This window comes from Taudactylus pleione, unplaced genomic scaffold (assembly GCF_031769625.1).
Source record: "Taudactylus pleione unplaced genomic scaffold, aTauple2 ptg000238l, whole genome shotgun sequence".
NCBI classification, from domain to species: domain Eukaryota; kingdom Metazoa; phylum Chordata; class Amphibia; order Anura; family Myobatrachidae; genus Taudactylus; species Taudactylus pleione.
This window is the reverse complement of record NW_028284640.1, coordinates 7,016,915-7,032,578: the sequence shown is the minus strand read 5'-3', so window position 1 is coordinate 7,032,578 and position 15,664 is coordinate 7,016,915. Positions and strand designations below refer to the sequence as shown.

Here is a 15,664-nt window from a genome sequence, read left to right as displayed (position 1 = left end):
TGTGAGATACATCGGCACGGCAGGGCGCGACTAGCATGGCGCGCTACATGGTGTATGGAGCAAGGATGTAGCAGTGAACTTCTGTAGCTAACAGGTACTTCTAATTAGAGAAGTCATTCTCGTTCTATATAATAAAATTAAAAGTAATCAGTGGTGTCTCACCAACATTTCATGGATTACGTGATTGCATTTTATGAAGATACAGTAGAAGTTACTGTGTAAGTTAACTGTAATGAGGTCTTATTCATCTCAACTAAGTAAACAAATATAGTTAAATGACTAAGGGCCTGATTCAGACCCGCTCGCGAGCGCAAAGCGCTCGCAAGCGGGTCGATGGTGGCCCAATGCGCACGCTCGGCGCACGCGAGCCCCGGAGCAAGTGAGACCTTCACTTGCTCCGGAGCTCGCAGCAAAATGGGGAGGCTGTCGATGTTGATCGACAGCTTGCCCCGTCTTGTAGGCGGGTAGGGGGGGGGGGTAGCTGAACAAACGGAGGCATTCCCGAAGGAACACCTGCCGTTTGTGGGCGGCCCTACTGACATCACTCGTGATGTCAGTAGTGGACTTCCGGCTCTATTACAGCTGGAAATCCACTTGGCATTGCGAGTGCTGAAACCCTGCCACAAGGGTCTCCTCGCAATGCCGATGGTCGCGATAATCGCGGCCATCGCCAGACCGCTCACACAAGCTGTGGGTGGTCACCCACTGCTGTGTGAGCAGCCTGGAGGCCGGAATTAAAAAAAATAGGGATGCCCTGATTCAGAGCGAGCGCACGTAAATAGCATGCAGCTCTGAATCAGGCCCTAAATCATCACATGGACCTTGAAATATAGGCAGCCCGGATGCTCAGTGCTAGCTAAAAATCACAGTCACAGGTGAGGTTTGACCAAATGGAGAAGGGAACAATTGGGCACGTGTAAAATTCAGTAGACAGGAGGCAAGGAAAAATACCTAGTGTAGTGGATGATTCTAACGCACACTGGAAAGTGATTGTAAGCAGGAACAATAGCTACTGTGCTATAGGCAATACGGTGCTGTCTACATGAAGACCGCCCGAGTGTTTAGCACGGTTTTGTTCAACAAAGCTCTGAGCTGTCATACATGTTCAACTAGCAGCTACTGCGGTCTATTGTAATTCCTTCACTCAGCTTTTACCTTTTCTTCTCAAGAAATAAAAATAAAACCAGTGATTGCCAGTCCTGCAGCATTCAGGGACATTCAATATTAGCGAGGCCCTCGGCCATCTGCTATGCTCTTTCACAGAAACTAGATTCTTCATTACAGGAGAAGCACAACCACTTCCCATGTCATCAACCCACATCATTAGTCATTAGCATAAAGGCTCTAGGGCAGAGACATTCAACTGCGGCTATCCGGCTGCTGTGGTACTACACATCGCAGCATGTCCTGCCACAGTTTTAGAATGCTCTAATAGAAAAACTGTGGCAGGGCACGCTGGGATGTGTAGTTCCACAGAATGTTGAAAAACCCTGCTCTGAGGGAATCATATATGTAGATGGTCTATTTTGCAAATATCACCACTGTCCCACCTGTAATCATTTAATGCATACACTCACTCTTCTAGTCATGCTTGCCTACTTTTGAAAAAGCATTTCAGGAAGATTGTGAAAGGAGCATCTATGAGCGCGGCGTTAAAATGGACGTGTACTGTTACGCCTGGGAGGCGTGTCTTAAAAGTGACTTACATCCTAATGTAAACGAGCCCCAAAGCAGCAGTTCTTGCTCAGTGAGATCTCCTTGTTGATGAAAACACACTGATACATCATTGTACATTGTAACCAATGCAGGAGAATGGCACTGATGATCCCATTTGAATGTGTATATATATTTTATTTCTTATTTGTCCAAGTATATAACAGTTACATAATAGGGGTAAGGCACAATCAGAGTGTATTGCTAGACTCTTCAGGGAGTCAGGGAGATTGCTACTATTATAGGGAGTCTCCCTGACAATCAGGGAGAGTTAGCAAGTCTGCTAATAGTATATACAGTGTCACGCATGAGGGTAGGTTTTGGGTTGGAACAGGCATGGGAGACTGAAGAGGAGCTTTGAGAGGCGTGGATGAACTTAGGTGGTTTGAGCCAGGACTTCCTCATGTATAGATGTGAGGAGGTAGAGATATGGCAGTGGATGATGGGCCCGAAGGCGAGAACAGGAATAGAATGTCTTTATTGAACAGCAGTTTGGAATGGAACTGAATATATACTACTGAATGATTGAGCAGAATCGGATTGGGACCGATGATGCGGGATTGAGAGCTGGATTGGTTTGAGACAGATGTTGATGATTTGAAGAACTTGATGAGATTGAATTAGATCTTGAAGAATTGATTAACTTGATCGGTTGGGACCCATGTTGATAAATTGAGGAACTTAATTGATGTTGGAAGCATCGGATGAGACTGATGGTTGGAGGTATCGGCTGGAACCGATGGTTGCTGTAAGAACAAGTCTCAAGGTGTGTATCCACTAGACGAGAGTGGAACGACTGTATGATTACAACATTGTAATCGTACAATCGTTCTTCATTTTGTGCAGTGGATAACGTGCCTACACTGAACGATATGTCTTTCAGTGCAGACACCCGCTCTCATTCCGGAACATGCCCAACCTGTCGTTCAAGCCTGCATGTTCAAGCGATGATAGATGGCAAAAACGACCAGCGGGAGCACGCATCGCTGGTTGTTTAACGACATTTTAATGCCCGATTTACGCACGCAGTCTGTCGATTGTTGCATTCTGCGCATGCATCGCAGAGATCGTGCGCAAGCTAGCAATTGCAAACAGATTGCAGAGTGATTGACAGGAATTGCCGTTTGTCGGTGGTGACGGGGGTGTGGTCGGGCGAGCGCAGGCGTGCCAGTGCTTTTCAACGCTGTTGCAGGGGCATGCATAAATTAGCCACTGCGTGGCCATAAGCAGTCAAAGCACCGATAGCGTGTATGGATATTAGCAATTTCTGAGTAAGGTCAGGGCTTGTGAAAGTGTGCCTATGGGTCCGATGTTACCGATGGTTTCGCTATGTTGCCCTAATATATGGATGTTAGTGAGGGGAAGTGGGTGTCCTTATGTCTGGCTGCATTCACAATGTGAATGCACACATTTAAATAGCACCGCTGATATTAGCAACTTTGGGGCATGCGTATAAGCAGATTTGCATTCCGTAATGAATCAGGCCCTGAGACCGTTCAGATACAGAGTACCTGGGAGCTCAGCACTGAGCTCTAACTTCAGCAAGACATGACGTTGTACTGGCACAGAGGCCAGTCAGGAAATGGAATGAAAAGGGGAACATGCCCAGGGATTGGATGCTGTGATCAGCTGGTCTGGGTGGAAGAGAGTCAGATGACAGAGTCCAACATGGCTGTGCCCATACTGTTGTTCTGTAGGAAACTCTGGCGTGCAGTTTGTATAACATCGTGCTGGGGAGACACGTTGTGAGCAAGTGACTGCGGAGAGAAATATCCATGCTCAGTGACAGGACACTGAACAGACGGGGCAGGAGTAGACCTCAGCGCCAGCCGGGCGCGATGTGCAGCATGAGCGGACCTCGATGCTATCCGGGGGTGATGCACAGCGCGAGCTGACCTCAGCTAGCCTGGACAGGCACCGGAGAGGTAAAAAGGTGGTTTTAAGTGTCCGGAGCGTGACATACAGACCCTAACTTGCCTGCATCTTTTGCCATCATTGGTCAGCTTAACATACCGAGTGGTCAGTTTATCGCCATCCCTACTGCTGTACCATCTTGCTGACGTATTTGAATAAGACATGGAAAAGCCATTTGAGATATTCAAACATCACAATGGTGAAGCTGGGCTTGTGCTGTGGCATGGGGTCTGACAAAGGGCTCAGTACAGCCAACTCTCCAAAGATGTCAGGAGCCGTAAGTGCTATGCGCTCATGTAGAAAGCAAATGGTTACAGGAAAAGTAGGACAGTGGCTATATTCATAATATATACCTTTAGGAGTTAGGGGTCTATTTATTCTAGGGAGGAAAGCACAAAATCTGGGGAAACTAGGTGTTTTACGCAGAAAATAGGACTTGTTCCCACGTAAGAAGAAACACAAAGACTGTGGGGTCTATTTACTAAGCAGTGTTAGGAGAAAGAGTGAAAAGTGTTAAGGTGCCAGCCAATCAGCTCCCAACTGTCATTTTTCAAGCACAGCCTGTGAGATGGCAGTTAAGAGCTGATTGGCTGGTACCTTATTACTTTTCACTCTGTCTCCTAACACTGCTTAGTAAATAGACCCCTGTAACAGCTATGGCTACGTATCGCCGGGAATAGCCTTTGCTGGCTAACTCCAGGCATAGCTTCCCACGCCTATGTGAAAATGAAAGTAACACCATCACAGGATGGAAATATCATATCATTGACTCGTTACATGATAAAGGCCCTCATTCAGAGGCGGTCGGAGGATGCAAGCGGTCGCTCAGAAACTGGGCGGCCGCTTGCATCCTGACCGGCCGCCTCTGTTTCGGTCGTTAGGCTGTGGGTTTACAGTACACCCACAGCTCTAACGACCGCTAGGGTGATGGTCGCATCAGGGCTTACGACGAGACCCTAGGGTAGGGTCTCACTTGTCGTAAGCCCCGGTGAGCTTCTAGCTCTGTCAGAGCCGGAAGCTCTCCACTGACATTACTAGTGATGTCAGTGGGGCCTCCCCCAAACGGCAGGCGTTCCCATGGGAACACCTCCGTTTGGGCTGCCACCCCCCCGGCCCGCCTTCCAAACCGGGCGATCTGTCAATCAACATCGACAGCTCGCCCCCTTTAGAAAGAGACCCGCTACGACCGGTGCTGTTGGTCGTAGCGGGTCTCACGCATGCGCACGAAGGAGCCGGCTCCCTCGTGCGCATGCGCACTGGACAAACATCGAGGCGGCCGAGCGGTCGTAGACCGTACGGCCGTCTCTGAATGAAGCCCCAAATGCTTTGTTATTAGAATAATGCATTTTTCTTTTGCCAAACATATGAACACATTTGTATTTCAATTTCTTAATTATTGATTTTTCTCAAATTTGTTTTAATACATCTGCAACTGGAGGTCCAAGAGCAGGCTACCAGGGCGGTGCGCGCAAGGGTGAGCCGGAAAGCTGGGCCACGCATAGGCAGAGGAGACCAAGACTCGCCAGCAATATATAAGTGGCGATAGAAAATCTTTACTATCACCTCATATTGATAAACTGACCCTTTAGCCTTCAATCACTTATTCTACAGTCAATACAACTTTAATACCAACAATAAAACACATATAAAACTAAAGCAATTATATGGTTTATTATTTGGCATATTTTAAAATGACATAATAAAATAAAATAATAAAATAAATGTAATACATCCAAAGAGATCATTCAAACAGATACAGTGTACCGCAGATACAGTATTTCAGGTGAACGCAGGACATACAAATCTGAATATGAAATCTCCCCCCACTGTTAAGGCAACAGCCGTTATAGCAAAGATCTGTCTCCTCACTTTAGTGATAAATTACTGTGTGCAAAGGGGATAATCGCTGTCTTAAAAAAGCTTGCACAGACCTAGGTCGCTATAGCAACTGATGTGTATAACATCACTCCAGCGCTGATCAAAATCACAACCAGGACTAAAAATCTCTCTTATTAACCAGACTAAGGCTGGCCATAAGCGGTGCGATATGCACCATGCGAGGCGATGATGATCCGACGTCCGACATATCGGGCGGTCCCCCACACGGTGCGATAGGGTGGCCGACAGCCCGATATGCCGGCTCCCCCCTTCCCCCACCCGCATAACGCTGCATGGGATCGCACATCGCATCCCCAGATCGACTGAACCTACATTAATATCTGGGGGTGCGATGTATGACCCCACGCGTGTGCGCTCGGTCCGATATCATGCCCATACCTGGTACGATAAAGCAGCCAAATCGTACCAATCCGTCAGATCGGCTCCTTTATTGCACCATGTATGGGCACCTTTAGTGTTGTCTTATGACTGCGTGCAAACAAAATCATAATTTACAGAAATGAAAGCATCTGTTCGGTTAAGTGACGAGAAGAATAACACTTTTAGACCGAACTGGAGAAATATAAAAAATAAAATAAGGCTGCAAAAAAACATCCCAACAACTAATCAAAGAAATAGTAATTTAGAATTTAGTTTGCAATCACTTACACTTTGGAAAAAATTTCTGCCCATAAACAATCTTTTGTCTTACTAGATACACAATCCCTCGCTGCTATCAAAACATCAAATACTGATTTTAACATTAAACAAGGGTTAGATGTAGGGGCGTAACTCGTTATTTCTCAGCCCCATTGCAGAACTGTGTTTAGTGCACAGACTGCTATGACTATATTGAGAGCCTTGGCTCTACTCTCTAGAGCAGATTCAAATCGATGTGTTCCACACAGGAGCCAAATCCATCCCGCCTCACAGGGGGCTCTGGTGAACACCTTTGTTGACTTAGGTTCCATGTATATAGAAGGTGGTGCCAATATTGACAGGAGTCTGCTCACCAGCATTTATTATCTTTTGACAATAAACATAATTTAGCCGATCATTAGTTTGTAATAGTTTATACGGCATTCCCGAATATCCAGGGTTGTGATATAAAGAGTTCTGCAAATAATATTATTGCACTGTCCCATAGAGAGGATCTATATACTACAATGCTAGGTACACACTGTGCAGATCACAGACATTGAAATGATGGTGGCGACCATGCTGAGGCGCCATGGGAAAAGGTGCAGCAGGACCCCTACCCACATGACTGGCTGAAGGGGCTGATAGCGGAGGAGGCTTGCGGTGACTCACTAGGTTCATAATGGCAGCAAAGCAGCACTGCCGCTTCAGGTACATGAGCCTAACAGAGTGATGTGTGACAGTACGACCCCCACCCCTTTAAAGGGTGGCCACTAGACACCTTTGAGGCATCAAAGGAAATTTTTAATGGAATTTCCGTACCAACACGGGAGCGTGCAGACCTTTAGAACTCATCAAAGCACGCTCTTCAGGACCATAGCCTTTCCAGCCAATTATGTATTGTAGCCACCCCTGTCAGACATGGAAATCCACAATCTCTTTGACTTCATATTCAACTCCAAGTTGGGTCTGGATCTTGGGAGACTTGGAAGTATTGGAATGAAAGCGATGGATCACAAAAGGTTTAAGCAAGGATATGTGGAAAGAATTAGGAATCCGCAGATATGATGGAAGTTGCAACTTATAGGACCCAGGATTAATGACTTAATAAAATGACAGCACCGGTAAAAGAAAGTCAGTGTTCCCTCTCTGTTTGACAGTGATAAGTCAAAGAAAAGTTCTACTTGATTTGAAGATCAGAACACAGAGAGTGCCAAAACTTCACTACAAAATGCACTCCCCAATCAGGGAGGGCATACAGGACGCCTGAAGATCTCTGTGAGAAATTGCTGAACCAGGACAGGTGCCGATGGCAGACCTCATAGGAGTATGAAATGTGCCATCTTTAAGAAGTGGTCTACTACAACCAGATGGTGCAATATTTATTGGAGGCTGGTAAATCAGCAATGAAGTTCATAGAGACGTGTGTTCCAAGGAGCATGAGGTACTGTATGGATAAAGGGAACAATTGTCCAGCAGGAGACTACCTGGGACTTAGCATAGGCTGCAACAAATTCTTTGACGTCTTCCTGAAGAGTGAACACCAGTAATCTCGTTGAAGAATTCAAGTGTCTTTTGAACACCAGCATGGGCAGTGAAACAGGAAGCATGAGCCCACTGCTGCAATTTCCTACAAAGCTTCTTGACAAGCAATTTCCCAACTGGAGAAACTGGAACAGTAGAAGTAGCAGCTACGGACAATGAATTGATGATGGGATAAGACCTAGAGGATGAGAGACTCTCCTCCTCACACATAGAACGCATCTGCATTATGTGGTTGTGATTCTGGATGAAAGGAGACTTGGAAAACCTGGAAAAAAACACAGCCCAGCAATCCTCTCGAGAGTTGAGATATTGAGTAGACTTCAAATAAGATAGCTTTTTATGATATGTAAATATAGAAATTGGGTACCTGGCCCAGTCTAAAAGATGCCTCCACTCATCTAGGGCATATTTCATGGTGAGTAATTCCTTATCTCTAATGGTGTACTTCACTTCAGCTGGAAGAAACTCGCACAATAAAAACCCACAAGGATGGAGTTGACTGTCCTCTGCCCATTGGGACAAGATTGCTCCTACCTCACAGAAGATGCAACCACTTCTAAAATGAATGGGCAGTGAACATCTGGCTGACAAAGAACTGTGGCTGACAAAGAACTGGTGCAGAGATAAATGCCTGATTGAGCTGAAGAAAAGCCAAACATGCTTCTTCTGACCATTGAGCGTGATTAGAACCCTTCTAGTAAGAGCGAATTGTTAGTAGAATAGAAATGGATGAATCTCCGATAATTGGTGAATCCGAGGAACCGCTGGATTACTTTAGAGGTAGCAGTTTGGGGCCAGCTGACAATTGCTTGAACTTTCCCAGGGTCCATCTGCCCGTGCCAGAAATTATGTACCCCAGGAATGGGACAGATTCCACCTCAAAACTGCATTTTTCCAATTTGCAGAACAGATGTTTTTTTTTTAAATAATATTTTATTCAAAAGATGAAAGACAATATGCAGTGGAACCCATACAGGGGACCATTAAAGATTGGAGAGATAAACCAAAACATATGCAATACAATAAAAATCAGAAAAGGAAATTAACATCTTGCATGGGAAATATTAGTTGCATAAACTATTTTCATCTAGATTTTGTAAAATTAATAAGAAATCGAGAGAATAAAAAGAAGAGAGCAACACAATAAAAAAAGAAAGGAGTGTGGCGTGGCAATCCACAGCGAAGGGGGGGTAGAGAGGAAAGAAGGAAAATAGAAAAAGAATGTTAAAGGTTGTGACCCAATTGGATTCCTGAAAACTGACTACCTTTGAAAAACCAGATGAATGTATAAGAATAGAAATAATAGAACTAATAAAGAGCAGGTGTTATAGAAATGCTGGAGGCATCTGAAAATTTGAAGTACAACGCTTTTGGAAGAGTTGTGTAAAATACTCATCATGTATTCCATAGAATATATGTGCCACAATTTAGCTACGACCTCTCTTACTGTAGGGACCTCAGTTTCTTCCGAGCTACAGCAATGCTACATGTAGCTGCTGAGATTAAATGTCGAATAAATTTATGCTGGTGACTAGTAGCATCTGGGACACATAGCGGCAGTAAAAAAAATACTTAGCATTGAGACGGATGTTTAGACCGACTATAGTGTGAAGGAGGGACCTAAACTCATTCCAAAAAGAAACAAGTTTAGGACAGGACAAGTGTGCAAAAAAGTACCAATATCAATGCCACATCTCCAAAACAAATTGGAGGCATCTGGGAACATTTTGTGTTGCCTTGACGGGACATAATACCATCTGTAAAAGAGTTTATAGGCATTTAAGACCAGAGATGTTAAAGAACTTTCTCAACGTGTAAGCAATGAGATTCCAGGTAGGAAGAAAAGAGAAGAAAATCATCCAAGTAGATTACCACATAGACGTACAATTCTGAAACAGCTGGAGCATTGCAGAGACCAAAAGCCATAACAAGAAACTTGTCTTCCACTCACCTCCTGGCTCTGATACAAATTAGGTTATAAACTCCTCATTAGTCCAATTTGGTGAAGATAACTGCCTCTTTTATTTTATTAAACAATTTAGAAATTAGAGGTAGGGGGTAACGATTCTTCACAGCAATTTCATTGACCCCGTTAGTCTATGCAGTGTCACAGACCTCCATCCGTTTTTTTGACAAAGAAAAATCCTGCACCTACCAAACAAGTGGACGGATGGATGAAACCTCATTTGAGATTTTTTTTGATGTAGTGGGACCCCGGAAAAGAGAGAGGATAAATACGGTCTCTAGGGAAAACTTTACTAGGTTTCAGAGCAATGGGGCAGTCACAATCACAATATGGTGGCAGAGATTCCGCAGTCTGTTAAAGACATTGAGGTATTCATGGTAAGGAGCTGGAAGATGATTATGGTCAGGAGTGGTCAAAGTCTGACGCGGTAATACCACCTCGAGGCAAGTGTCTTTGCAATTGGCTCCCTAGGACAGAACTTGGGAAAGAGACCAGTCAATATATGGAATATGTTTCTGAAGCCAGGGAAGCCCAAGCACCAAAGCATTGGAGGCTTTTGGGATGACATAGAATGAGATGGTTTCTGAATATAAAACTCCCAACTCTTTGACCAAAGATGCAATGATAACATTCCTTGCTGCTCCAGAGTCAAAGCAGGAAGATAAATGGAACCTTGTGAATGTTCGACCATAACAAAGAATGTGCAGTCAGTATATGGAGAGTGGGAAATAACATCTAACCTACCCTCTCCAGTACCAGTTAGATGTTGGCTTTTCCTGAACAATTAGGGCAGGGTCCCAGCATGTGCCAAGGACCAACACAATATAGGCAAAGAGTTTCCCGGTACTGTCTCTGATGCTCCTCTGGAGACAGCTGGAACAGATTAACGTCCAATTCAATTAGACGCGAAAAGTCGTAATATGCGAAAAGTTTTGCCTATTGACGCTTTTCGCGTGTTTGCGGTTTATCTCCGAATTCAATTCCAGGACGTTTTCGCGTACGCGGAAACTCAATGCACTGAAGTAGGCGGAAAAGTATCTCTAATGAATGGCAGGCGTAAAAAAATTGCAAAATCTCTATTTTGGGGTGCAAATGGTGGGAATTGGTTCAGACCCTTTGAACCTCAGAACACCCCAAAAAAGACATGTCATTTTTGGGGCAAAAATGAAAAAGTGGGAGGACAAGGATAAAATTTAGCAAACATCGGTTTATTGGTATTTTTAGGATTGCAGGTGCATGCAGTAGGTGGATTTTTCACTTTTTTTTTTTAAAGTGCACTTTAGAGATACACAAATATGCTAGCACCCATTTTCAAGTATCCCAAATTTGACTGGACTATTTATTTTCACCCAAAAATACTGTTTTCTATCATTCTTCACCACTTTCACTAAAAAGTTTCTATAAAGCTACTGTATTAACACAACTTAAGGACACAAAGTACATTTATTAGGGCTAATAGTACACATCTGTACTGATTTCCAGTGTCAATGTGTGTTATTTTGGGGTACAGACTGATTTCCCCATTCTATTTTCTACTTTCTGCCTGATATGCATTCTCCGATTTAAGATTTCGCCTGTTCTGCAATTGAATAGGGCGAAAAGCGGGGACGCACAAGCCGCGAATTCGCGTCCCAAACAGGCGAAGGCGGCAGAAAGTACAACAGTTGAAAAGTCCGGGACTTTTCAAGGCTAATTGAATATGGCCTAACTTGCATAGGCTCCTCTGTATTGACGGGAATGAGAGACTGTTGCCTAAAGCAATGGGGCAGGTGGACCTTGACCTGATCATTGCTTCCTCTCTCTTGTGCCCATTCTTTGAAGTGGAGATCCACTTTGTTGCATAATTAGATCATCTACTCCGGACTAGTGGGCAAATCTCTAGTAGCAAGTTCATCTTTTACTCGTCAGAAAGTCCCTGCCAAAAAGCAGCAAAACGTGCTTTGTTCTTCCATCTTAATCCAGAGGCCAATGTTTAGAACTGGATAACATACTAACCCACAATAAGAGGGCCTTGGCATAGCCACAAGATGTCAGCAGCAGCTGATGTTGTTTTACCCATTTCATCACAGATACTCAGGAAGATGGATAATACTGATCATAGTCCAACAGAATGGGATGAGACCTTTCTCATAAGTGAGAGGCCCAAGTTAGGGCTTGACCAGTAAACAAATATATAATGTAGGCAATCTTGGATCTGGCGGTGGGAAAGTTCTCAGGTTGCAACTTAAAATGGATTCCACACTGATTAAGGAAGCCTCGTGCATAATTTAGAGGTGCCATTTCTTTGGAATGGGCATGGAGAGTCAAGATGTAGAAAGAGGCGGACTGGATCTTCCATTGTCTGACTTGGGAAAAGCAGACTGGATGGTGTTGAGTAAAATAAAGTTCTTGGAGGTACTGCATAAAATGTCCCTGAGTAGTTTCCTACTTTTTCACATGATCAGCCGCACTATGTATGGAGCTTCCCCTTTGGGGTTGTTCTCCTGCTGAGTCCATTTGGCCAGAACTGTTAGAGCTCTAATATTGGGTGAACTTCGTTCAAAGACCGTTGGGTTAGCTGGGGTGTGAGTGGAGTGAGGTAAACTAGGAGACTTTATGAAGCTCCTCCTTGTGAGAGGGAGGACAGAGCTGAAACTGATACATGGATCTAAGGAGGCGGACCACTAGAGGGAATGGACACAGAGCTTTATACTGATCACGCTGTTCTTAGTGAGCTGATACAAAAAGGACATGTGCAGACAATGCTAGGTGTTGTAGACAGTGCTGATTACTGCACAGTAGGGTTCTGAAGTCTGTGATGTCAATTGGGGACAGTGCTGTACTGTGCAGCAGAGAGTTCTGATGTTTGCGCTGGTAACTGGAGACTGTGCTGTAGTTGTCACAGCAAAGAGTACTGGTACCTGCACTGGTGATTAAAGATAGTGTTCGTTGTCACACAAGAGAATACTGACGTCTGTGCTGGTGATTGGAGACAGCACTGCGGCGTTGCAACAACAAAGAATAATGGTATCGTTGCAGGTGACTGCTGCTGCAGTGATAAACAGAACAGGGCTGATGCTGAGGTCGCCTAGGTGAGCAGAAGAAGAACAGAACAGCAGGCTGGTGATAACCGCACAGGTGAACTGAGCAGAGGAACTGCAGAGGAGCCTGGAGCAAGATTATGGACACTGGAGTGATGTTGTTCTGGCAAAGGTCAGAACACAGAAGCTGACTTAAATAGGTACCCTTCAACTTCATAGGCTGTACAAGAAAGGTGGTCTGAACTGCGGACCTCACTGGTGAAAATATATCATGTGACATAATCAAGATGGCCATGGCCATGTCCATGCTGAGGCGGCACAGGAAAGGATGCAACAGAAACGCTACCCTAATGGCTGACTGAAGGGGCCAATAAGGGAGGAGGCTTGTGGTTACCCACCAGGTTCATGATGGCAGCAAAGCAACACCGCTGTGTCAGGTCCCTGAGCCTAACAGGGTGAGATGGGACACAACTTTAATAAATAACTGCCATTTTTCAGATGAAAATCAATCAAATGCCAACATTTCGATAATAATCAGCACATTACTTGAACTGGTCACTGTTAATAAAGCAGTAAATAATTTCTTATTATTTGCATAATAAACAGCTCCTTTTGTTTTGCTTAAAAAGAGGCAAAGCTACCACTGTAAAAAAAAAAATTGTGTGAGTGTATAATGTTTTAAAAAAACAGAAATATTCTTGCACAGTTGTCTATTGCGTACTTTCCTACTCTGCCAGTGGAGTAGCCCACCTTCCCACATCTCTCTCACAGTCAAGTGGATGGGCAGTTGACGCGTTTCGTAGTGAGTGGTTCATCATCTCATGTGCTTCTCCTATCCCTACTTTTTAGTATCATTTACTCCTAACTCCCCAATTGGCACCCAACATTTGGTTGCTGAGGCCCTGCTGATTGTGTTATGCAGCTAAGTTATGTTTATAAACCTTGTCCTGCATTGTTTTGTATTACTATTAGGGATGTGCAGGCTCGGTTCTACTCGGTTCCGTTCAGATTTTTTTCCCGAATCTTATTGGGTTTCAGCTGTCACGAGTTTTGGATAGCCAATAAGATTCGGTAAAAAAAAACGAACGGAACCGAGTAGAACCGAGCCTGCACATCCCTAATTACTATTAACTGTTTTTTTGTGTGTCCTCATTTACGTACTGTGGAAGGCGCTGCGGAAACTTTGTGGCACCATATAAATAAAGGATAATAATAATAATAATAATCATGTCCCCTTCCCCTGTATTGTCCAACTTTGGGGGTACTTTGACCATAAAGTATGCAAGTATGATCTATTGTGATAACACTATAAATAGTATAAACAGAATAAAGCAGTGGAAATAGGTATGGAAAAGGGTTGGGAGCAGTAGTGGAGAAAAATGACATCCTTCAGTTCCTTATGCTCACACCTCTGTATTCCCAGTAAAGTATAACACATAATTTAAACAGGATCATTCAAAGAAAAAGCAGAGATAAAGCTTTTTTTTTTTTTTTTTATAAATAAATGGTTTTATTCCTTTTAGTCTTAAATGAAATAATGTTGCTTGAGGCACAAGAGGATTACAAAAATCTAATCACAATGCAAAAGCCAGATACTGTGTGACAGCAATCATTTTAAATTCAGCCTCTGAGGTCCCCGGCTGACAAGTTTATGCCCTGATTACTTATGATGGTAAAAGTGCTAATTTATTACCTCATACTTCTTATGTCCCAGCCGCGGATAGCAGTGTCATTGGCCGTTGCAACCTGTGTACAATTGTGATGAGGGCTCCAACGCCCAGAGGTAAATTTCAGCTGCCCTTTGCCTTCCAATGCCACCGAACTTGAGAGCTGTCCGTGAAAACAAAGTATTTGTACCATGTAAGATAAATGGCATGGAATTGAAGAAAACAAAAGTGAATAGTTAATTTCTAGAAAAATAATTTTACCAAGATTCCGTATTTTAAAGTGTTACTTAAAAGGATTAAGGGCCTGATTCATTACGGATCGCTATTGCGATTACGCACACGGGTGATTGTTGCGTACTGCGCATGCATTGCAGTGCGCGAAGGCACCACAGCGATCGCAGAGACCACGGAAAGTCATAGCAGAATGAGTGACAGGAAGTGAGTGTTTGGGGGTGTTTGGCGAAACGCAGGGGTGCCTGTCCGTTCGAACGCCGTTACAGGGGCGTGCATAAATTAGCCACTGCGACGGCATACGTAGCTTGAGCTCTCACTGTGTGCAGAGAGTTTATAAATTTCTGAGTAAGGTAAGACCTGTTGTAATTGTGCATGAGGGGCCGATATTACTCGATGTTCCCGATGTATAAGCAGGACTGCTAAGTATTATGGATGCACGAAAGTGGTAGTGGGCGACTCTATGCTGGCTTTCGGTGTCTCTATAATAGCTCTGCGACTGCACACATTATCATATTTTCGCAACCGACCTGTGTGCGTAATTGCAGCTGCGATCAGAATAGCGATCCGTAAATGAATCAGGCCCTAAACTTGCAATAAAATTCATGATTCAGTAATTATAATGTTTTTGTAGGTGCTATCTGCTCTATTTACTTGCCATGGATGTGTGCATTGGGTCAATGTAGTGTCAGTGGGGCATTCCAAACGCCGGCGGGTAATCAGTCTTAAGGTCATCATGCACTTGGTCACATCCAATAGGAATATTGTAGAACATAGAGCTCATTTACAAATCTGCACAACTTTAAAAACATAAATAATAATAAAAAAAAAACCATTTCAAATAAATCCTAAAAATAAACTTTCCACAGAGGAAGCGAACAGTCAGGTAAGTCATCTGTAGTCAGTGAGAAAATACAAATTACTAACCAAACCATGATTTGCTTTTACAAACTTTTGAATTACAGTTTATTTTACAAGAATCATCCCCCCAAAAAACTCAAACAGTATACAACACAAACAGGTATAAAAATATATATATATACAAAATAACATACTATTCAGAAGGGTAATATACTGCACAGTTACAAGGT

General features: G+C 43.7%; 1 protein-coding gene across 2 annotated transcripts in view; it reads right to left on the bottom strand.

Moving 5' to 3' along the window:
- The window catches only part of EIPR1 (EARP complex and GARP complex interacting protein 1), a 280,792-nt gene that overhangs the window by 42,578 nt on the left and 222,550 nt on the right, over positions 1-15,664 (bottom strand). For both annotated transcript variants that reach the window (XM_088479510.1, XM_088479511.1), the window contains one exon: positions 14,369-14,505. In XM_088479510.1, the coding sequence (XP_088335636.1) occupies positions 14,369-14,505 (137 nt within the window). The remainder of the gene's footprint in view (positions 1-14,368; positions 14,506-15,664) is intronic.